General features: G+C 38.0%; 1 protein-coding gene across 1 annotated transcript in view; it reads right to left on the bottom strand.

Annotated features, from left to right (window-relative positions):
• Nucleotides 1–2,760: 2,760 nt before the first annotated feature.
• Nucleotides 2,761–24,828, bottom strand: part of LOC108777913 (uncharacterized) — a 23,368-nt gene continuing 1,300 nt past the window's right edge. Inside the window, exons 2-6 of the mRNA XM_018544911.1 lie at nt 11,827–11,956; nt 9,567–9,709; nt 8,171–8,306; nt 6,367–6,481; nt 2,761–5,689 (exon numbers count right to left, since the gene is read on the bottom strand). Of these exons, the coding sequence (XP_018400413.1) occupies nt 5,579–5,689; nt 6,367–6,481; nt 8,171–8,306; nt 9,567–9,709; nt 11,827–11,956 (635 nt within the window). The 3' untranslated portion in view covers nt 2,761–5,578. The remainder of the gene's footprint in view (nt 5,690–6,366; nt 6,482–8,170; nt 8,307–9,566; nt 9,710–11,826; nt 11,957–24,828) is intronic.

The following is a 24,828-nucleotide window of genomic DNA, read 5'->3' as shown; positions in this document are numbered from 1 at the left end:
CCCCCCCCCCCCCGAATTTATATCATTTATGTCACACGATCTGTAGATATTAAAAGACGAGAGTTAATTATGAGGATATTTACCAATCGAACGCATCGCGTCGCCGCGCCGCCGCGACTCGACATCGATCCTCCCTGTGGACCGCGATATTTCGTTAATGCTCGAAATGGCCGTGTCGAAAAACTGCTGCCGTTCGACTCGACACGAGTCAAATCAATATCTAATTAATCCTCAATACACACGAATCTCTGTATCTCGGATTAATTTTTATAATTTTTTAACAAATATATACAAGAATTATTGAATAATTCTTGTGTATACTTAAAAAAATATTCGATTGTATACGACTGTCTTGCGGCGTTCGATCGACAATTGAATTTAATTATGGTTAATTTTTAAGTGAGTTATTCACTGAAAATGGTTTCGAAAAAACCGTTTGGCAAAATATACTTGCTTGTTTTATATTATAAAAAATGCTAACTTTGTGCTTATTGCACATTTTACGTTTAAATTTTTAATTCTCTGAGCCAATTAGATTTTTTTACAAAGTACACATATAAAAAATTGTAAATAAAAAATATTATAACTAATTAAGGTAAATGTACCTTAACTTTTAGTACACATGAACCAATTGTTGGACAAAGTGACAAAACATTGCAAATATTAAGCTTTTACTATTCTAAATAGGTAAATGTATCATTAAATTTGTATAAACAGCAAATTTATTTTAAGTCGTACGTATCGTTGAAAGCTTAATATTTAAAATTTTGTACTTTGTCCAACGAATTGGGTCAGATCCACTATATAACTGTGGTACGTACATTTCTCTTACCTGATATGCTCCTAGTTTGTCGAAAAAATGAAATATGCAGAACACGAATGATCGTGTGTACTCAGGATTAAGGATACTGTTTATTTCGTGACACACACAAGTAGACACAACTGCTGTTCTATTCATACTCAACGAATGTCAGGGAAGATAGAACGATACGTCGCTGTACTAACAGAAAGCATCCTAAAATGCAACGAACCATCGAAAAGTGCATATCGAAAACTTCGATTATTGCAAATCTCAAAATCGAATTCGTATATATTAAGCAGAATATGTTGAAATATGAACGCCGCTGTAATCATATCACGTTCCGCGAGCCTGTTCGAATATCCATTCCGAAGGATCTATCGCGAGGATGCGATACACATTCCTCCATTTCACGTACGAGTTCCCGTTTTACGCGAGCTAATCTGCACGAGATCCCTACTTCGATACGCTTGGAAATCACGGAAATTGACAGTCGATCTAATTGGGCGTCTAATTGCTAATTGTAGGAAATAACACGTTTACTCCGCGCGCGATCGCCGGAGGAGTAAACGGGACGCGCGCGACGAAAGGCGTGACTGCCGCTCTCGAGCTCGACCGTAAACAAGGTCACGAGCGCCGTAACAACAAACGACCGATACGGCGCCAGCGAGCGACGCAACGCCGAAAAACCGTTACAAGATACTCAGCTATACAAATATACCATTACGTCGCGCACCGAATATTCCGTCTCCTTACATTCCCCCCATCTAATTTCAGCGAACGACCTCTTGAACCGAGCATTACATCTCGACAATTGAGATTCTCTCGTCGCTCATTACGTAAGGATGCAATTTACTTTCGTCTCGACAAAAGAGAATATAAGATATTTGCGTGACATAATGTATACCTACTGTGTGTATTAGTCATGATTTTCATTGTTTTCCAAATTCTCGAGACCCGAAAGCGGGCAATTTTTAATCGATGAAACTGACGAGCCGCTGTCACTTTCTCCACGACGATTTTACTTTCCATTTTCCTTTTATCAGTTAGAATTGTAATATAATTTACTGCAAAATTTGTTATGTGGCGTGAAATTTAATTTAATCGACAATAATGTACAATTTAAAATATTGTACGACACTCTTATATTTGTCGGTAATATAAATTTGTAAAAAGCCATTTTACCGTACAGCTAAAAAGTTAATGCATAAACGTGAACTTACCTTTTCTCCAAACGTTTCTCCTCGCTGTTTTTCGTATCTTATTAGTTTCTAAACAAGTCTCTTAAGTAAAAGAAAATATCTTCGCCGTAGAAAATGTACTCGCCTTAGAATTTCAAATAAAATTAGAATTTTCCAGCGTGAAAAAATTATTTTATAAAAAGGAATGTAATATTTCGGAAAAGAATTTCAATGTTTCAAATTATATAGAGATAGAAATTAGAGACGTTGAAAATGATATTCATCAGGGATCGCTGGCAGCTTATAACGTTATACGTAAATCCGAATAACTAATATCGGTGTTGCACTCGGTACACTCACACATTTTATACAAGTATCAAATGAGTGAATAATTGAGGTGTCCGCGAATTCGATAATTCATCGTTTATCGATGCATCTACGCTACTATCTGAACCGGGTGAGTCAACGGCTTTTGGTTCGTCTATCGCGATGTATCGTCCCTAGAGGAACGCTGTATCATCATCACCTGGAAAGGGTTGAAGGGAGCTTATTACTTTACGAGACTCTGACACGAGCGCACGTGTACTTACGCTATGCACAACGCGCCATGCACAGCGCGTCGCGCTCCGAAGAGCTTGTCGCGACAGTGTTGGAATTAACGGGACAGGTGCAGAGCTTTCTCTCCTCTTTCATTTTTTTTTTTTTTTTTCTTAAATAAAAATATAATGGATTTTATTGTGAATGTATTTAAGTTATCTTACATTCTCTTAAGCTCGACAGCTCGATGATATTTACAATGCTTCCTTACTTAACTATATATTACAAATAAATATCTGTTCATACATACCACACGCGGTATCCCCCGATAAAACGGGGAGACTTACCACGACTCTTGAAAAACTTAAAAATAAAAACGTATTCTCTCTCTCATAGAAAATTTGCAGTTTATTTTAACATTATACCGTTAAAAGCGCGAATTCTCTAGGAAATGATAAATTACAAACGATGTCGACATCGAGTACACATTATACACATATATGTGGGTGAGGCTATCGATAAACGAACTCCCTCTGTTGAAGGGAATTTAATTTCTAGATTATTAATCTGCATTATATTCCGAATGGCACGGCGCGCAGGATAATAGAGAAATATCGATAATTGCATGAATGGGACACGTTTGATTAAATGCCGTGACTTTCTCGTATGGATTTTATAATAACTCATAAACCAAACAATTGGTTACAATTAATTATTTACGACATGGACCATAATGTAACAAACATGTCGTAAAAGACTTTTTTAGTCAAGTAAATTAAATTCTTTGGTAAAAAAAGAAAAACCTATTTTGCATACGTATATAAATGTTTTGCCGGCCATTACGATAACTTTCGAAACATTCAAATGTTAGAAATAGTATGTGTGCCTCTCCTCGAAATCTTTCCAACACATAAATAAACTTTATTTGAATAAAATTTATCTAAACACATAATACAATGTACAAATTTTTTTTATAATGACGGTGTAACGTCTTCACGATAAACACCGAAAATCGATTTGACGTGAAAATATGGCCAGACATACTTTCTCACCGTCTCTTTTACAGTCATTCCTTCCATCTACTTAATAATTAAGACACGACAATGCAAGTGCTAATACTATATCGTTTGTGCAGCGAGTACAATCGCGATCATGCGCGTGTGTCTTTATATATATAGGTAACACGTACAACACTACATCAGATCTCAGAAAAATAGACTCATCCATATCCGGGTCTAGCTAGGATTTCGTCTGACATGTTGAATTTGTACAAACCGGCATGCCCCGAACAAACATGTCAAATGCACCGCAAGTCACCCACAATGTGGCCTTACAAAACCCCCTCTCGAGTTCCATTTATTTCATTTGTATCAACAGCATTTTGCAAATACTGTGTTTACGCGTACGAATATTATTTGCGATATTAAACGACACTTTTTTTTTTATCGAAGAGTAATTCTTTTTACTTGTCCTAATTGTCTCGGTCTTTCAATTGCACAAAATTCCTCGTGATTCTATGCATTCTGATGAGAGAGAATTAAATTTTTTTTTTAAAAAAAGCCACATTATGACGATGAGATTAAAAAGTGCTCTTCAAACTTTCGGATCTCTCGCTCATTTCGCGCAAATATTGAAAGTACGTGGCCCCAGATATACTGCGACAGTGTTCGTATAATCCGTGGAGGGAAAATTAGTTTGACATACCTAGCTCGAAGCTTCGTTACCTATCGACTCGCCGCCGTTATCTCGAGGACGAGTTAGTTACACCGCGATCCTCCCTTGAAAATTTCCGTTCTTCTTTTTTTCTGGATGAGTCACGATAACGCGTGTCAATTTTAATGTTTCCCTAACTTTTGGCGAAACGACACGTGCTCGTCGTCAAATCGATTGGCAACACAGCGATTGCATTTTCTAGCGAAACATGCCCGCGCGCGAAAGAACGCACCGTGATTTTATCCACTGTTTTCTGCTCAAGTAGAAATTCTTTGCTCTACTCAGACGACTCTTCTCGCTGGGCTTCCTTCCCTCTAACGCTGTTCTCGCGAATCGATAGATCGCGATTATTCGATGAAATTGATTTCTGGACGACGATAGTTCGTTCGTTCCGCACGAGTGCTCTTTTTCGAAATCGAGGCGAAAACGTGCCGGAAAGACACGTTTGCCTTCTTCCTCGCTATAAATGTTTTACCTTTGCCGTCTTTTTCTCCGACTTCATCCGAACGCCACGTATTCTCGAGGATCAAACTCGCACTCTCACGTTAGAACAGCACGCGCGCGCGGCCATTCCAAAGGACAATCCGCGAAGGATCTCGCCAGTTAATAAGGAGTATTCTTTTTTTTATTTCATTCTCTCATCTCTCGCGACAAAACCGCGCAAAAATCGAGTCAGTCTTGCGTCACGGTATCGTACGGACTAACGGATCGCATTGAACGATCGACTGAAGAGACTCTTCAGATACATCGCGTCACGATCGGCTTTATCGTTCGATATCTCAATGACATGCGTGGAAGAGAGTCGTCCTGAAAATCCTCTTCTGCGATTCCGCTCCCTCTTCCTTCAACTCTTTCATAACGTATTTCTAAAGCATTTTTTCCTCCTCCCCAACATTCCTTCGGCTTTTAATACTGATCTCTTGTTGTTGCTTGCGCTTCCGTAATCATGATTATTACAATCTCTCGCACATCATCTTGCAAATGAAAAATATATTTTCTTCGGAGAAAGAAACGCCGTATTTTTCCTCCTCTATATATCCCTCTTCTTCTCACAAGCCCTTGTGGATATCCTCTTTTGCCCTGATGCTCTCTCCTTTCTTCTTCTTTGATCGCTTCGGCCTCTTCTTCGACCTTTCATCGAGAACTCTTCGAAAATAAGGAATATATTCTCTCTGAAGCAAAGCACGATAAAAGCCGAACGGGCTACTTCCAGTTTCTCGTCTTCTTGGAGCGCCCTTCTCATCGCACCATTCTTCTTCCTCGATCCTCTTTCTCTACATATCCCGCCCTCTCTCGTTTCCCTATTTTCTATCTTTCGAAGATAAAAAATGATCTTGGCCGAGACCAATTACGTGAAGTACCTCATAAAAAGGATAAGCGTCATTGGCATAATGGCAGAAAGATTTAGCGTTGAGATACCGCTGTTCACGGTACATTCCGTGTAGGGCGCACAGTGCGCCTGTAACAAACAAGACAAACAATTCGCCCTCCCTTTAATTCGCCGGTTTTGTTATTGAGCTTACTACTTGCTAAGATGATCATTTTACAAATGTAAGATGTTCATTTGCTAATTTTGCTTAATATTTTCTTTGGCTCTTTGTACTTGATTTCCGAAAGCAGGAAATAATACAAGTATAGGTATTACTCGAGATAATTTATTTTTTTAAGCTACTTTTAAATTGCTTTATTGTACAATAAAAATTACTTCAATTTATTAAAGATTAGATCATTATAGGATTACGACAATAAGATTCAATTTATATTACGTGTGCGTCTGTTAAATAATACGAAGGAATAACTTTTATTTCTTTGTTCTATCAAAAAATTTTCGAAGGTTATTAAATTATCAAAATATCAAGTATCAAAGATCAACAAATTAAAATACATACATGATGACATATGTTAAAATTTTATTTAAAAAAAAACAAATTTATTAAAAAGTATATAAAAATTGATTCCATCTCTTTCAAATATAGTCAAAATAAATTAAACGAGCCGTATAAAATCAAAATATTTTCGAAGGCAATATCGCAACAGTAATTAAAATCAATTATAAACGGAGCAATTAATGAAAGCCTTCAGCGTGTACTTTCGCGTCAATGAAACATGACGTCAAATGAAATATGTATAACTCACCTTCAGCAGCGAGCTTGACATTCTATCGAGGAACTCCTTCGTGAATCGCGCTGTATCATCGCCACACTGACGGCGCACCGTATGATGAGAGCATTCCAAGTACTCCTGGAAGGCGCTGCACAAACAATATCCCATACTCTGTTCAAAGTCCCTTTTCAAACGCCAAAATGGAATGAAATAAGGGGGTTATCGAATTACTGTTGTAAAACGCAAATGAGCGTAACAAATCGAATTACAATTAGAGAAACACTACGCAGAATCATTAGCGCTACAATTACACTGTCTACTAGATTTTTTTAAATTTTCCCACATTGTTCTTCTAAAATATTATTTTAAAATGATATGAAATTCGTAACTTTGCACAGAATACGTTCTCGTTCATTTTTTTCGCAATTCGCCAATCTTTTGTGGGGTAATTTTTTCTCTTTCCGAAAGAGAGCGCTTGTGATGTGGTTTAATTAAATCATGCACGACGAAGAAACAAAATGACGCGAGGAATGTGCTTTTGCGAACCTGTTATTCAGTTTCGGGTCAGCATCGCACTACTTACGTCTCCCTTTCGCGAGGGATGCGCAAGTTCAAAAGCTGCAGTAGACCGTGGTTGAGATACGCTAATGACATTACACCCCTGTGTGTCTGTACAGGCATCAGCGTGAAACTTCCGACCTAAAGGACTGATTACACTCTTTTTGCGCGAGTCCTTTGAGCAACGCCCGTCGTTATTAATGCAGTTGTTTCGCCGGCGAGCTCTTAAGTGTTAAATTATCGCAGTCGAGAGATTTTACGTCTTTGCGCTAATGCGAAACGCCAGAATTTCGAGTATTGCTTAAACCTATTTGTCCGCGTTTCGTATTTTGCCTCGCTCCGTCGATCTTTCATGTCATAATCTTAACTCCATCTTTCCTTAGATATTTAACGTAGACTTAGAGAAAAAAGAAAACTCATCATACAATCCCGGCGCGTAAGACGCACTCGAAATACGAGGATGCTTTTTCTTCACATTTGATTTTCGTAAAATACTAATGTAGTTGCACATACAGATCGATTATTTATAAAAAATTAATATTAGCAAATACAACACAATTTTTAATAGATTTTACGATTCCATCTACAATTTAACACAATTATGCGATAAATGAATTATTATAATATAGTGAATTTATTTCATTATCCAGTAATTTCTTTTTTACAAATAAATACGCGGAATAAATTTATTCGTTCCATTTGTTTAAATAAATCATTGAATAAACACGCATTCTTTTTCTTTAAATAATACAAATATTATACTGTATTTTATTTTCACATATAAAAGTTAATAATCCGCAGACGTATATACAGACAAAACAGTCGTGGGTCTACACCTACATTTTGAAAAGTGGCTAGGTCAAATTGACTCGCGCTTTGAGTTCTAAGGTTTACCTCCCGCGTTGCCAAACTAACAAACTTTCTTGGATAAGTAAATGGACTGTGAGTTGCATCCTATTTGCAAAGATGTAGAAATTCCGGTCAAGTGTACATATACAGATATATTTGAGATGATATATGTATACTTAGTATGTATATTTTATGATACAACATTCATCATTTCATTTACGATATAATAAAGTGTCGGGAATCCCAAAGAAAGGTGATATGTCATCGTATCTGTCTGTATTATTTCTTCTATATTAAGCATTTCAATTATTTTCGTAGATATATACATTGAAGTAATAGCGAACGACATGGCAACTGTATCTATCTATTTAGCTTATTTTCTACTCATCGTTCCTACATGCATATATCTAAAGAGACTTCTTCGACTTACCAGCAAAGGGACTTGAGATTCTGTTGTCCTAATGAGCGGTTGGCCATTATTTCTTGAGTCGTCTTTTGGTACGATTTGTAACACAGCTCGTACTCGGCTTTGGATTTTTGCATGCACGGCGCGTGCTTCAAGAATTCTGTGAACAGAAAATTGCATTTCCGTTATCGAACAATTGCGTATTCGTAGAAACATAGGTATCAATAATGAAATTTCGAGATCAATCAAGCCGACTTGACAAAACGGGGAAATATATAATCTAATATTACGAAAAAGAATGACTATATATACATATGTATTAATTCTCTTCAGAACATAATAATTTCAATTTATACCAATAACTATAAAATCGTCAGATCCACGCGCGCGTTCTGATTTAGAAAATAGATAATTGAATTACTTCGCAAATACAAAATAAAGTTGATTAAGAATCAATCGCACAATTCCTCTTATTCTGAATTCTATTCCTAGAAAATAAGTCAAGCTATTTACATTCCGGTAATTTATAATTAACAGAATATATATATAGATCATTGAGTGACGCACTAGTCTTTGTCATGCTTTGAGATCATGGATTTGAATATAAAGGCCCCGCTTTCCCGGTTCTTGTTTACGATAGGCGTGCTGTACATACATTATCGCGGCATGCGGCATGAGGAATCAATATTACTCTCCTTGCTAACGATTCATTATGTTACAATGCCCCTCTCTCTAACGGAGGAGAGTACATTATGAAGAGTCATGCCGGCTCGATCGACCCGTGGACAATCTACACGATATTCCCGTAATCTCGAGAGTGCCGGATGCATTATTGAGTCTAGTACTATCTCTGACTGGACGGACAGTTTGGAATTGCATTGATGCCCACCGCTTGCCCAATTGGCAACAAAAGAGTTGCTGGCTTTGTCGACTGCCGGATGACTTTGCGTCGTTATACATTTCTCTCTTCGAAAATATCAGATTTACGTCAATTTACAAAAGATGGATCCACTTTTAATAAAGCTTTGATCCCCAAAAATAAGAATCTAATTCCAAATTATACACACACATATAAAATATCGCATATTTTAATAGAAAAGTCAACTGCCTAACTTTTGCCGTGAGATGTAACGAGTTTCTCTACTTATCGATTCCTCAACTTTCTGCATTTTTATTTAAAATTTCCGTATTCGTCCCTTCTCCATTTAAATTCCAAAATATGTTAAAATTTTAAAAGACGTAAAATATAAAAATAGACTTGGCTAAATAAAAATTCTACAATCTCTTTACTTAACCGCGCAAGTCCAATATCTAAAATAATTTCTTTCTCTTTTCCTTTGATAATCTCTTAGTAATTATGATAATATATTGAAGACGTAAATATTTCATCGGTTCGATGATTTAAGCAAGAGCCACTCACCGTCCTGGTACGGGCCATCTTGGCAAAGCTCCATGATAGCCATGTTGGTACCGGTGTACAGAGAGTTGAAATGATCCCGTTGCTTCGGCTGCATGCAATTTATCGTGTACCTTTTGATGCATTTCATGCCTGCCTCGAGATCCCTGTAACAAAAATGAGAAACACTCGTTATTTAGACATTCGCTGTTTCGAAATTTCTAGGGAAAATAATGAAAGTATGTTAATAGGAACTACGAGTGTGAGCGATAAAATCGCAAAAATACGTCAAATTAGCAGAAATAACTTTATTAGATTGCATGTCAACAACCTGTATAGATCGTGTTACAAAATGTATCCAATTGCAAAAAGGACAGTTATATATGTATTTTACCCGATAAACCAAATTACCTTTATTTTTTTCATTTATAAATTTCGGTATTATTGATTTAAATATTGATTAAGAAAATGTTTTGTTAACTTCGAAATTATATAAAAACTGTATTTCATTTGTGTTTTTTTATAAAAAAATTAATTAATTGCCAATTTTTCTAAAATTTGTTTTATATATAACATATTTATTTTTTCTTATCGGATAAAATAATAATTTATAAAAATAAGAATATAACATTGTTACTTTTAATTAACACGTTCTAATTTAAAACGTCTTTTCAAATAACTTTCGCGTTGAGCAACGCAATCTTTCCTCACTTAATTAAATGAGACAAAATATTCAAAGGCAATATACATACGTATATACATACGTATATATATATACGTTATTATACAATACAATTTTGTCTCAGGACTCGATGGAACAAACGAGAAACTCGGACCGTATCTCAAGACAAGCCTCCTCAATGGAATCGCGATTATAAATATGATATCACGAATATCAAATTGACTTTCAAGATCTATCTATCGAACCGTGTTATTTCTCAAGATCGTTTCCAAATTGAATTGCTCAGCACAAACGCGACTATAAATACAGGCCAATGTCATGTTGTATCTCGAATAGAAAGCCGCATTGAAGCATCCAAGAACAGATCGATATTTGCGCAATGTAGAAATTTTCCAACTGCAGTTTCTCGACATATCAGGTAACTAATAAAGACATATATGCATGACGCACGTTCCATCTTATCTTTAATATTGATAATGCAAAGCGCCTGCGTGTGATTTGTAGAAGAACCATCGCATCAAAGAACAAACAAGAGTGAGACGTAATGGTGCGATATAGCGCAATTTTTATACTAGTAGTGGCAATTTGACTACGGAAGGAAACGCGCGCGTTTGTACGATATGGGGCAACGTGATTAATAATTTGTCATATCGGCTATACATGGCTCGCCGGGCACGCACGGGTATATCAGGCCTGAATGAAATTTAAAGTTCCATGAAATGAGCCGAATTTCCTCTTGGCCCGGCGCGCTATCGTCGGAACGGCTAAATTGCAGCCGTAATAAGATTCTTCGTCGAATACTGGGAGCTGGAAATATCGTGCGAAATATCCGGCAGCTTGCATGCAATCATCCACTCAATTACATACGTACCGCGCCGACTCGACGGCGCGAGAGAGATTCGAGCGATCGAGCATCGCCGAATTGTGATAAGCCGGTGGCAGGGACCTCGATACGATCGCGAATTCGGACGGGTATAATAGACTAAAGCCGAATGTCGTATATTATTCTCGGATCAATTTCCAATTTTGCGAGAGATCGAAGAGTCATGCCGCCAGAAAATCATCAATCGACTTTTTAACGATAAACGCGGAGATATAAATATCGACGAAATGCTGCGCGCAGGGAATTTAACGCGAGTTATGAATTTTAAATACGCGTGTAATGAGAAAAATTGTTCTGAAATCATTGTAAACTCGTCAAAATGCAATAAACCCTTGTTTATATTATACATATATTTCCTTATATCTTTCGTCCCCCGCGACGTCGCAATTAGCGCGATTAAGCTCGCTGCAGAGAGTTCGGCGCGACAGCGCGAGCATTCCCGCACGTTCTTAAAATTGATATGAAGTGCGAAAAGAGAGAGAAACGACTGGACATTTTTCTCGTAGAGAAAAATTTCCCGTGGCGCGCGAGAAGAAGTGTGGAAGAGGAAGACCGGAGGAGGTAGACCGTCACGAAATTCCCCACGAAACGGAACGTCAGCGTAACCCGCACCGACGTCTTCCTCTCATGGAACATGTAAAGACGGCGAATAACAACGGACGTTTTCCGCTTAAAGAGATCGTCCGTGCGGGCGTAGGGAGAGAGAGAGGAAAACTCACGGGCATAGTTTGTTGATATCCTCCTTTTTCGTGACGAAACTCAAGTCGCTATTGCTGATTCTCTCAAGGGGCCTGGCGCACCTCACCAGTTCCTCGTGTCCGCACTCTTCACCTCGGCAGCTAGCAAGCACTGAAACAGAAACGCGATAATCGGGTTAGAGCTAACAAGAGAGAAAGAGAGAGGGAGAGACGTGGTCGGTTCGCGAAATGTAAGAGGCAACAGGGACTCGATACGTCGTTCCCATCGATAACAATGTTATTAGTAAGGGAATCGCAAAGAGCAGCGCTGTTTCTCGAATTCGATTAAGCGCGCGACGAGCACGCGGAATCGATGTTGCCGTTGCGGCGTGATTGCAGCGGAAATATCAAACAAGTTTAATTGACGTGGAAACAATGCAGATTGCACCTAGAACTTCATACTCGGACGGATCTCCAATATTCTCTCATTTCGACGGAGTTGTCGTATCACGAGATATCGTATACGTCTATCTAGCAAGACATTGTACTTAAAAGTTTATACAATATTATATTTGGAAAAAGAATCCCGTGCAGAAGGAAGTTTTGCTGAAATATTTATATAAATTTATAACTATAAATATATACAAATCTGAAAATCATTTTGTTCAACTATTAAAATAATTATGTATAGAACGCTCAAACCATAGGTTGTTGGAATATCAAAATCTTTTGCAGAATTGCTCACAAAAATGCTTGAAATTTCTACCTAATTACTTTGATAGTCCAACAAAATTATTTTCAAGCCTTTATCTAGCTGAATTTTTAGATGCTTGAGCAAAATGACTTTTTCCCTGCATCACTCTGTTTGATAAAATTTTTACTAGAAAAATTTAAATACTTAATAAAATAAATCTCGCTTCAACTTGCTTTTAAACAAAAACAGAAATAGTATTCCCATATTTTTGTGAACCGCTCAAATCAAGCCCGTTTTCTTCATCTTTCATCCTTTACCTGTCTATCATCTGTTATAATGGTTCTGAACCAAGTTGTTAAAGTCTTTTGTGTCTGAATTTTGAAAATGAAATTACGGCGGCAGCGACGACGGTGGCGGTGGCGGCGGCGGCGGCGGCGGCCACACACATAAGACGCGCTAGCGTTGTTCGTGTGTGAGTATCGGTGGTCACACGCGAATTTGGGATGCAGGATAAAAAACACAGGAAATGCATTCGCCGTCCGAACTAATGATGACGAATGGCGCGCGATATTATCACGGCGTCATGTGCCGTTGGCGAAAAACCATTCGTTCATATTAGGAAGTTGATTTGGATTTAATGGGGTAGCATCGTTTGCTAGTTTAGTCGTGCTTTCGTCGTGCTTTTCATTCCAACTTTTGGAAATTCATTACCAATTACGCGCCATATGCACAGTTCGCGAATATTATACATATATACGTACATTTACTCGGTGCTTAAAGACACTTTGCTCCCATTTTAATATGGAAGATAGTTTTGCAAATTTAAAGTCGATTTGTCTTGCAAATCTAAAATTTGGGAAAAAGTTTGCGTCTCAACTTTTTTCAACAACTCTCATTTAGTAATAAATCTCGAGATGAAATACGCAAAAAAAAAAGTTTATGAATCTACGACATAACGGAATGATTTTCCTTCTAATTACACTCCAGAATGTCGATGTATCTCGAAAATTATCGGTGCCTCGAGATCTTAATTAAGAAAAGGTCGACTCTAAATTGATCAAAGAATCCGTCACTAAATTAAAGTCGAAGATGCCGGAACATTCTGTACAAACACTCTAGCAGGCTAAAGGAGCATCGTATCTGGCTTTTAAAGGGGAGGGCGCGAATCTCGGAACATTCTCCGCAAAATTATTAAGTACTTTCAAAAGAGAGCTTTACACTTTCCTCGTAATAAACAAGCTATTGTAAGGAAAGGGTAAAGTAGAAAGAGAGAGAGAGAGGAACGGGGTCAAGATCGACTTTTCTCTCGATACCACCAAATGAACTTATAACTTCCGCTCGAAACCGATTACCCGGAAGTGCCACTTTCTAGGTAATAAAAGAGAACTGGCGGTAGGACCACTGCTCTTCGTCTCTCTGTGTAACACCTGCAACTCTTCTTCCTTATCATCTTCCATCCCATATATGTTTGCTCTAATATAGAGTTTCTGTATAAGCGTGATGGTGCTGCTAATGGAAAGTAACGTTACATCTCACCGACATGGTGAAAAAGTGAAATAAACGAGTGTTATATTTAAAGCCCGATGGAAATGTTCAAACGTCCATTACCTATGTCGATATATCTTATAAATTATTCGAGATATCAAATGTTTTATGCAAAAGATCTTACTTAGCTTAAGAAGATGACGACGAAGTGAAATATAATAGAAACGAAGCGGTATCCGTATAAATCAGAAAAGGAGAACACGCGAATTAACAATTTAGACTGATTCCTGTATACCTAAGAGGAGGAGGAGTTTTGTAAAACTTCTCCTTCTGCAATTTTACTTTCAGACTACTAAATCGACGCTTTTAGAAATCATTGCTTTTAATATCTCAAAATACATTACTTGTTCACGTAATACAGATATTGAATAATCTTTGCAATCTATACATCGCATTTGTAAACATAGCGTGCGTTCAGATAAACATTGCAAATTAATGTTTGTAGTTGCTGCTGCTGCTGATGCTACATCGTTACCAAGACATGAGATTGCTAAAACATATTACGATAAATACGAACCTCGTCCTATTTGAAGAGAAGAATCGCATATTCTACTATTAAAATTTACCTTTAACAAGATAAAGTTTCGAGAAAAAGAAAAAGATTACCGTAAGGTACAGGAGTCTTATTCATTTAAAAATTTATTCGATAAATTCAGTGAGCAACATCACTGACTTAGGGTACACGAGATATACAACTCAAGACGCTTGCAAAATATTTGAGCGATAAACAATAAATAAATACATATAAATCTTCAACTGCGGGACGAATTGTCCCGTCAGACTGGAAAGAATTGAAAGAAACCTCGTGTTTCTTTCAATCTCCTCGAGTCTAATAGGACAATTCGTCCCAGAAGAGATTTATATATATATTTATTTATTGTTTCGCGACACAAGCTACAAGTTTCTTTACCGAGTAAACTCTTACCACACGGTAAGGGAACTGCGTTTCCCCGGATATATAAATTCTACGAGAAAAGAGGATGGCATCGTAGGACGCATCGCGCAATATGGTCATTACGCATCGATTTGGTGATGCGTGCGACAAACTACGCGACTAATCCCTCGTGCGGGGCGTCGGCGACCAACGTCATTAAATTTAATTACAAACTATCGAAATTATTGGAGAGCTCGACCGACTATCGCGGTAACGACCAAACGATTCGGTGAGCCGTCCGCGAAACTGGCCACGGCCTACTCTATATAGCGACGCAATTGTTTTGCAAACCGAATGCAACAATGGGACGACGGGCGTCGTCTGCCCGTGATAAATCTGTCCTTCGATGATTAAACAAATAGCTCCGTTCCAACGGGACTTGTCCGAACGATTTATGCAGTCGTCAATTGGAATGACGCAACGATAGAGAGTTCAATACACTCTCTTTTTGAAATTCTTATCACTACTATAAATACTTTCGTAAAAATCGTATAATCACCTTATTTTTAGTATGATATCACATCTTATACAAGAATGATACACGTATTGCATCACTTGGGTTGAGAAAATAAAATTGTCTCTAATGAAATTAGTTGAGTTGAGTAAATTTTGTGATATATATATGTATAACAGTTTTTATATAATAATTTTTGAAGGAGAATTAAAAGCTACTTGAGAAGTAAGAAGAGACCTTTCGTGAAAAGGTATAGTACCACTTAAATTGTACTTTTTAACATGATACACTTTCTTCCTGAGAATTATAAATAACGTAAATATTATGTAATCACTTTCAATATAAGTGGTAATAAAATTTTTCAATTAAAACATAGGCTACACAATAATTGCAATTATCGTAATTTATTAATATTTGTCTTCACAATGGATAAATGAACAAACGTATAAACATCCTTTTCAGAGATGGTCATCCCTCTATATATCGTAACCCATTTTCTCATCTCCGATCGCATTTCGTTCTCTTCCCCACTTGCTTCCTCCGCTCCGCTAAAGATATCACTCGTGAGAAAAGTACCGGCTTACGACAGGACAGAAGAGTTCCGCGTGTAATTCTATTCGTACCAGTGATTCTCCAACAGAATGAATCGATCTATTATTCAGAATTACACAAATCATGGCAATTCCAATTTTAATCGTATCTAATAACAATTTTGATTAGTAATCGACTCGTATTCCGCAGTAGTAATTACGATCATAATTAATTCCATAATTAACATTTTTATTACATTCTCCACACTTCGTACATCACTTAATTCAATTCGTATTGCGTAATTATGTCGCGTGTGGAAGTCATTACAACAATATCTCTCCAGATCTCCGTTACCGTTTCATCACGCACGCAATTGTTTGAAATTCGTCTTACGCAGCTTTCGATTTAATTTCCAAGTGATAAACAATCCAATTTTACGTCAACAGTTCTATTGTAAAGAAAGAACATCGTGCTTTTTATACGACTTTATATATTGTCTTCGGTATACATAATTCGTTTGTTTTCTCTTCACTCGCTAGAAATTTGCTGCGTCGATTTGAAAAATTAATCTATTGAATATTTTAGTCAATAAGCAGCCGATACGTGCGTGCATACGGCTCATCTTAATGCCCGCACGCAGGCATACACGCATGCACGCCGTTACAACAGGAAGAGGTTGGTTAGGGCTTGTATTTATAACGAGGCGAGATGGGACCATCGTACGATGCCGGCACAACCAATCGCGAGCCAACCCGTAGGTTGGCCTTGCCACGACTGTTAAACGCGCGTGCGAATATGCTCGCTCACGCGAGTGTCAAATCGTGACATCACGCGCACCGACTCGTATGACATTTATCTACGCTTGTTAAAAATAAAAATTGACCAAACGGAAATATTTCTACTTATTCCGGAATTTTCGCGAAATCGATTTCCATCTCGAGACCGTTTTTTTTCCAAAGAGAAAGACAAAGAGCGCAATTTGAAAACAATTATTGTCAAAATGCTTACTTTAAGTATTCATTTAAGTATTCATAAATCTACTTTAAGTATTCATTTGCAATTTTAATCCTCGGAGTACCAAAGCGAATACTTGACAAAATCTTAACATATATTTCGAAAGTGGTATGTACGCGCGTAATTATCGGCACGAGTTTTTGAATTGAAGACAAAAGGAAATTTACTGCATTAATTGCAGTTCTATGTATACTTTGTATACTTATGGATATGTTTTTTGCATAGTGATTTGCAAACCAAAATCATAAAATCAATATGCATATGATTTATTAACGAGCCACGCCACATGTAATATTAAACGAAGTATATGTTACTCCTGCGTGTGTACTTTCTATATAGACATTGATAAGATTTTACACATTTCATAATATTGTATTAATCATTATCTCACTATTTCGTCTATCACATTATACATAAAAATTTGTTTTCTTTTTTTGACTGCTTGAAAAACCGAAGGTTATTATCGATGATAAATCCTTTCGACATTTTTTCCTACTACTTATTTGCATAAAAATGAATTCCATGCAAAATATTGAGGAATAAATCTATTATAAATAAAGATCGTGCATCTCTATCTACGAAAAGACACGCGCGCGTACAATCTTCGCGAGACTGCCACACTCCGAATCTCCTAATTCTAAAGCGGATCGCTTCAGAATTTCTAACGACAATAGAAACTATCTAGGCAACATGTATCGGTTACAAGTAGCCCCCGCGGTCCATTGTCCATAACCATGGCAATGGGCAGGCAGGTGGCATTGTGTTGGTCGTTTTGCGAGAACGATCGCCATGGGATGAAATTTCAGATTCGAGATGATTGACGTTAAGAATAGCGAACTCGTAGGGCGTATTAGGTTAATGAAATCTTCTCTGGGTTATCTGACAGCCGAGCACGACTGAAATAGACTAAACGACGAGACGATGATAAGGACGATAAGAAGGTCGCGCGGCTATAGGAGACGAGAAGGAGAATGGCTGCAAAATCGTTGAATAATTGACCGACGGTTCATTTGCGTCAATGCGAAAGCGGTTATCTTATCGGTGGTAGTAGTATTACGCGTATAATTATGCGATGAGAACAGTGGCGCGGAACAGTGTTCCGGTTTTATTATTTGCTCTTTTCCTGCCAGCTCGCGCGGGATGAGATGGATGGACTTTAATGGACACAGATGACGATGACGATGACCCTGCGTGATGACTCTTCTTTCGCGTGCTATCCTCGTCGCGTGACTGACCTACGAGCGGAATGGCCGTCGACATGATGAATAACTCACAATAAGCTGATTGCGTGCAAAAATAGTTTCATTTTTAATCGAACGTGTGAGAAATAAGACGCCAAGTCGTTTTCGTCGAAATCCTTTTGCGTACCACGGTAAAAATTGCGCGAGATATTTTCGATATGCAAACGTTGATTTAGTACAAATGTATGTATTTTTCCCGAAAAAAAAACAACACTGAGTACGAATACTGCATAAATAAACAGCAACAAGTACATCTTGATGAAATAACCTTTAGGTAATTGTATTACGTCTCATCTTGTCGCGAGTAGTAATTTTGATCGTGTATTTCGAGACGTGATTAATGGGTCAAAAATATCTAGAGAATAATACTATGTGTTATATTATATAGGATGATATTTTACACGGTAACACGGATCTTAGAGTCCATATTATATATGGTGTCTGCAAACTATGTTAATCTAATCGGTGCGTTATATCAAGCCGTGGCGGTATAATCGCTTAGATCTCGCATATATATTTCGTGTATTATATATACATATATATTTTCCAGTTTTAAACGTTTGAGATAAAAATAGAAAATTGTTCAGTATTACAATAACTGATTCTCTCTCTCTCTCTCTTTCTCTATGTTAAACATTCTGAAATCGACCCACATTTTCTGAATAAGAAGTGATTGCTTCTCAACATTAATTCCTATTAAGCGATCTTTTTAGGGGAAATCTGCGAAGAGCAAAATGCTGATCCCCAGGGTTGATGAATTAAAATTGTCATTGCAACTCGCAGTCTTTTAGTCGATCTAGACAAGACGATTTCCGCATGTATTTAGCGACCATTTAGCATCGCGTTCAATACCGAAGTTAACTCATGTTTACAGTTTCGTATTTATTAACGTTTATTAGCGACGTGTTACTTGTATTATCATACTTTAGCGCTGATTGGCGTAAATATTTTTTTGTTTTGTTTCAAATTTGTCAATTATACTCAACGCCGCTTTTACGTTCGAACGCCATGAGTATCAATATCGGTTTGGATTCTCACGAAAATTCTTATAACTCTCGCGGTAACGTTAACCTTTAAGTAAATAGGCACGTGATTTAAAAGGTACGTAAATTGATACGTGAGATGCAGAACAAAAGAATTTAATTTCACAGTAATATTTCTTTTTACTAAAGTATATTATATGTTATGGTTAAAACGTTAGTTATATACTCTTACAAGATAGAGGAATATAAAAATAATGAACTTTTGATTTTCTGGGGGCATACCTTTTATTTTCTTTTCCAGAGAGAGAGCACAGTTTTATAAAGAAAACTATACCTGGGGGTGCCGGCCACCTCCCTATCCTTTCAAAGGTCGGCGATTCCGAGGTAGATATCGATACTTTTGTGAAAGCTATTTGATTTCCTTGAAAATCTCGAGCACGTCTTGCACGATCTATAATTCGCGATGCGATATGGTGGGTAGAAAAATTGTCAAATGTCCGCGAAGACACGCATTACGAGAATACATTATAGAAACGATGTACGCGAGTAATAACGCGATTAAGTGTAACAGCACAACTTAATAATTTCTAGTTAGGTTTGAAACAAAGAATAATATTTCTATTTAGCAAAGAAGTGAAATAAAATATCTATTACAACAAAATACATCCGCATTCTGCAGCATCTTTCGTAACAACTCGTTATTTTATCCAAGTTTTTATTTCCCATAAATGAGAGATGGCTCCCGCGAGAGAGAAACGGTGGCTGTTTGTTTTATCTTCAAGCCTCTGTACTCTCTCTCTGTACATTTAATATGACATTGGTATACATGAACGACAAGATTCGCTAACTTTAATTAATTTGCTTCGCTGTACACGTTTATTGCAACGGTCTCACTCTATATCCCTTTCCATTCTTTTCGTGCATTATCGCTCCATTTACGCTATTTATTATTATAATGTCGCTTTGCGTGTATCCTATTTCCAGAATAAATTAGCAACGAGGAAATCAACTCGTACATCTATACTCGACGTATGTAAGAAGGAAAGGAGTCCAAGTGACGAGTGTTAGTCTCGTGGAAGCTATACCGAAAATATATCAGCGTCGCAGAGACGCGGATCAAAGTCAGTCACATGATTCGTGCGGAGAAGCAGCTGCGCTTCTCCTCTCTCTTTCTCTCCACCACGCAACAAGTCCCTGTTCTCGCGCGTATAGTTACGTAGAGAACACCTAAACTGTATGGAATGCGTGGTGCGTGAGCGCGCGCTATAAACCGGCTGTTCTCTCCCTCTGTCTCGCATCCGTCGTCTCAGAGGTTTCTCCGCTCTCTCTCTCTCTCTCTCGCGCGCGCGCGCGCGCGCCGATCCTCGTCGAGGAAAAATTAGCTCTCGGCTTATCGTCCCGAGGATACGTTTTCAGCGTATGGCGCGACTGTGGCGTGACGCCGAGATCGGCGTGTGAGGTGAGTCGGTAAAGGTAAGGCGAGACTCACGCCCATCGGCTCGGCCAATCACCGGCCGCGACGTCATCTCGTACGATGTAACGGACCGAGTCACCCACGTGGTCGCCGGTCGCCGTAGCTATTTCGGTTGCGAGAAAGGCGACTGATTCAGTTGGAGAATTACTAGACGAGCCGCTTTCCCTTCTTCCGTCCATCGCGATAACTTTCGGCTTTATCGCTTAATCATGTTGATTTCGCACTCAAATTATTTTTTGTAATATACGTAAAATCTTTAATTGTCTCCCGTCATGGACTGAAACCAGTCCATGACAAAGAAAATTCAGAACACATCTGATAATCGTGGTTAAAATACAGGAATTGCAACTTCTGCAGCGGTTTTTAAAAATGACTGTCTAGTGAATCGTTTTTCTGCAATGGTAATTTCACGTTTGGAGTCAGCTGAGGCGCATCAGGACATCAAAAGTATTAATGACGAGAAAAAAAAAGCTCAGATTAAAAAACGAAGAGATTGCAACACAAATTTTCATATAACATAAAAAACAAAATTATAAACGTATGTTTATATACCTGTTTGTTTGTATGTTTATATATGTTTTTATTACTTGACAGCGCTATTTATAGATTCAGGTATTTTTGTGAGTTTTAAATTGCAAATGACACACAGGATACTCGAATTAAGATCAAAACGTTCCTTTTTTTTTATTAAATAAGTTACCCTTTTTTTTATATTCGATAAAATATTGTTTTATAGAACCTCGCAGACTTTTATGCTCCTTCCATAACAACATCAATCTTGTCGTTATCGATTAGCCAATTTTACGGATGTTGAGAAAAAAAACTGAAGGACGCAGATTTCCGCACTCCATCAGCGAAAATGTTAAGTTAATCGCAATTACTTGCAATTGCACGTACTCGAAATGAAATAATTGACATGGATACGCGAAACGGAAAGATTGAAATAGCATAGTTTAGTAAACAAGTCAATTATCTAACGCTCGCATATGGGTATGTTAGCGGCGCCAGTGATGATGTAATCCAATTTTACATCGCTCGGGAAATGCGTCTGAGAATTTATCAGAAAAAAACGTCACATTTACTGTTTGTTTATGAATTGAAATTGTCTGCTTACGATAGCGCGATCATTGATAGAGTGATTAATCTCTCTTAGTACACACGATTGAAGCATTCGCGTACTCTCCAGTTTCTTTTCTTTAACCGAGTGTATCTGGCTCTCTCAATAATGGCTCTCTTCCTTTTTTTTAAATACACAACAAATATTTTCTAAATATATTAAAGTATACGTAAGAACCGCTCAAGTAACTTTTTGCTACACTTGTAATTAAAACTAATTCAAAACGGACAGTTAAAATATTTCAAGTTTAACATCTTACTCGAATTTCCATTCAAATTTGTGTAATTAACATAAGATGAATACATAGAAGGCAACACGAATATTATGTAAAAAAAAAATTAGTACAAAAAATGTAACATTAACAATTCGTGAAAGCATGTTTTTTTTAAATAAAATTAACATTTACGGTACGTTAAATTAACACGTATTTTATTCAATTTTTAATTCAATTCAATTTAAAATTTATATTAAAAAAAAAAATATTATTTTTATGTTATTTATTCACTTGTTTATAAATTGTGTTATTCTAACACAAATAAATGTTAAATATCAAATTAACATAAAATATTTAAGTAACATAATTACATATTGTTAAATTAATACCCGAACATGTTAAAAATGTAGCACAAAATGTCCACGAGCACTCGAATGGACCGTTTCGAACACAGATACAAAATATTATTTACCAAGAACCGGAAAGTGATCGCGTGTGCGACAGTAATACTTAGAAATTCACGCGTAATTTGCGTCACGTTAGGAGATTAAAAAGCGCAATGTACTCGCGGATCGTTCTGTTTACTCGTTTTAGCGGTACACGTCATGTGTGCGAGATGCATAGAACGAAATATATCCCACTGAATGAATCCAAGGTCGTAGCGATTCTCCGTCATCGCACTTGAATCATCTAACGTCAAGCGCGCCGTAAACACAATATTTTCAGAAATTCTCTTTGCGAGACTAATTGCGTTTCGTATTTTAAACCCACGTACTGCGTCACGCGGGTCACGCCTCTTCCTCCTCGAGAAGCGACTTTAAATTCGGATTCTCTCAGCAATGTTTTGACACTTCGCGATGCCGCGATTTCCCAGGCACGTGTCAGCCGTTTATTTCAAGGATGTCGGCTTCTTAATCGATACGGTACATTTGAGTCTCTCACAGCCGCGTTCGAAGTCGACTCTTTATTTCAGTCTGCTGGATTCCGACACGTGTCGAAGTGAAAATTAAATCTCGCTCAAACGAGACGTACGTTTAAAAAAAAAAAAACTGGTCGATTGAATTATCTCTATTTAACTACTTTGGTAACTAAATTTAAGGTAATTGTTACAAGATGCGTGTGAATGTATGTTTTTCCTCGTCATCGAAGTAACATTCACGCAGGAGACACACACACGGATGAATTTAGCACTTTTTCGATGTAATTAATATTTCGTCAGGTTTTAATCGACTCGATAAAAAAAGCTATTTCGTAACTCTTTTCTCTTTTCAATCGCTAAATTTTTGTCGCACCGGTGGATTAGTAGATTAGCAAAAATCGATTCGCGTCGCTATCAAAATAAACGACAGCGGACGAGCGCAACACGGGGACAGAGGAATTGGAGCACTAATTGTCGGAAGGCTTCCTTTGCCCTGAAACACCCAGTAGGGTGGTATATCCCTTCGATAATCTCGGAACGTCGTCGCGTTGCCGCCAAAGATACGGCGGAAGAAGAGGAAGCGCCCGAACTTGTCCGTGCGACCTAATTAGATAAAACTCGGTCGATACTTTGAGAATTTTTGCTCGCACGCCAGTATCAATCTTCGCTCTAATTAAACGTTCCCGATTTTACGGAGGCGGCCAATTACCACGTTCGCACGGTATACCCAAACGAGAGCCTGAATCGTTGAATACCGCGCGCGCGGCGAAACATTTTCCAACGTGGAAATTTTCCCGCCTTTTTACGATCATCCTCAGCGTCGGGACCGTTAACTTTAACCGTAGTTTAACTGATCGTTTGTCCCTCGCTCTGAAACTGAAATTAGACGGGAGGGATCGTTCGAGAACTAAAGGTAAAGTTAATTTTCGCGCGAGATTAATCTCAACTATAATTTGCAGCCTCGTTAAAAATGTCTTCGATAGTTCGAAAGTCCAAAGCCGCGCGACACGTCGACTTCGCTTGAAATTATATTGCGACATCGAGAAACACGCCCCCAAATTTATCCTATCCGCTTCTAATTTCACCGAGACTTGGCAGGGTTTTCGCGCATTGACGCTGACCGACGACGTCAACTCGCGGTGTATCGAACGTCGCGCGAAACACACGACCGCGCGTTCCAACTCTAGAACGTTCTTATTCTCCAGATTTTAAGCAATGACGTCGTCGAGATGTGTCGCGCGCGCACCCCGCTTTAATCTACGCCGTCGATCCTCCTCCGCACTGTTATGCACTTGAAGCGTCGTCCTTGACCTACGTTTCGCGAAAGAGAGGATTGTCGGCCGCGATGCTTATTATTTCGTCCCGACAAGCAAGTTCGGAGAAGCAATAACGCCTCCGGCATCACGTCTTTCCTTCGTTCGGAAGTTTCGAAATCGAAGTCGCGAATCGACGCGAAAATTGTTATTGACACGCAGAATTAATCCTCCAGCGACGAATCGTTTGGACCCAGAGCGACCATTTTTCAACGACGATATGGACTATGAAGTGTCTAAAAATTTAGCTAGGAACGGATCTGAAAATAATGTTCTCGGACTGGATCGAAGTAATTAGATAGAAATTTCAAGCATTGTGAGAAATTCATATCTTAACAACCAGTTGGAGCGTCCTGTGTAATTATTTTGATGGTCCAACAAAATTGTGTTCAGACCCGTAAATTTGGTCTTTGGATATCTTCAAACTAAATCGTCCTTTCCGTTGACATCAATCGCCGGAGATTCACTTGCCCTTCCCGTACTTCAACCGCGACGCTTTAGAATTTAGAACTCGGGTGTAGGTTTTCATAGCTGTAATTAAAGGCGGGATGTATCTATTAGCGTGGAACACGAGTAGGCATCTCAGTTGTTTTTTCCTCCCCCCCCCCCCC

This window comes from Cyphomyrmex costatus, unplaced genomic scaffold, assembly GCF_001594065.2.
Source record: "Cyphomyrmex costatus isolate MS0001 unplaced genomic scaffold, Ccosl1.0 scaffold474, whole genome shotgun sequence".
NCBI classification, from domain to species: Eukaryota; Metazoa; Arthropoda; class Insecta; order Hymenoptera; family Formicidae; genus Cyphomyrmex; species Cyphomyrmex costatus.
This window is presented reverse-complemented; position numbering and strand designations above follow the sequence as displayed.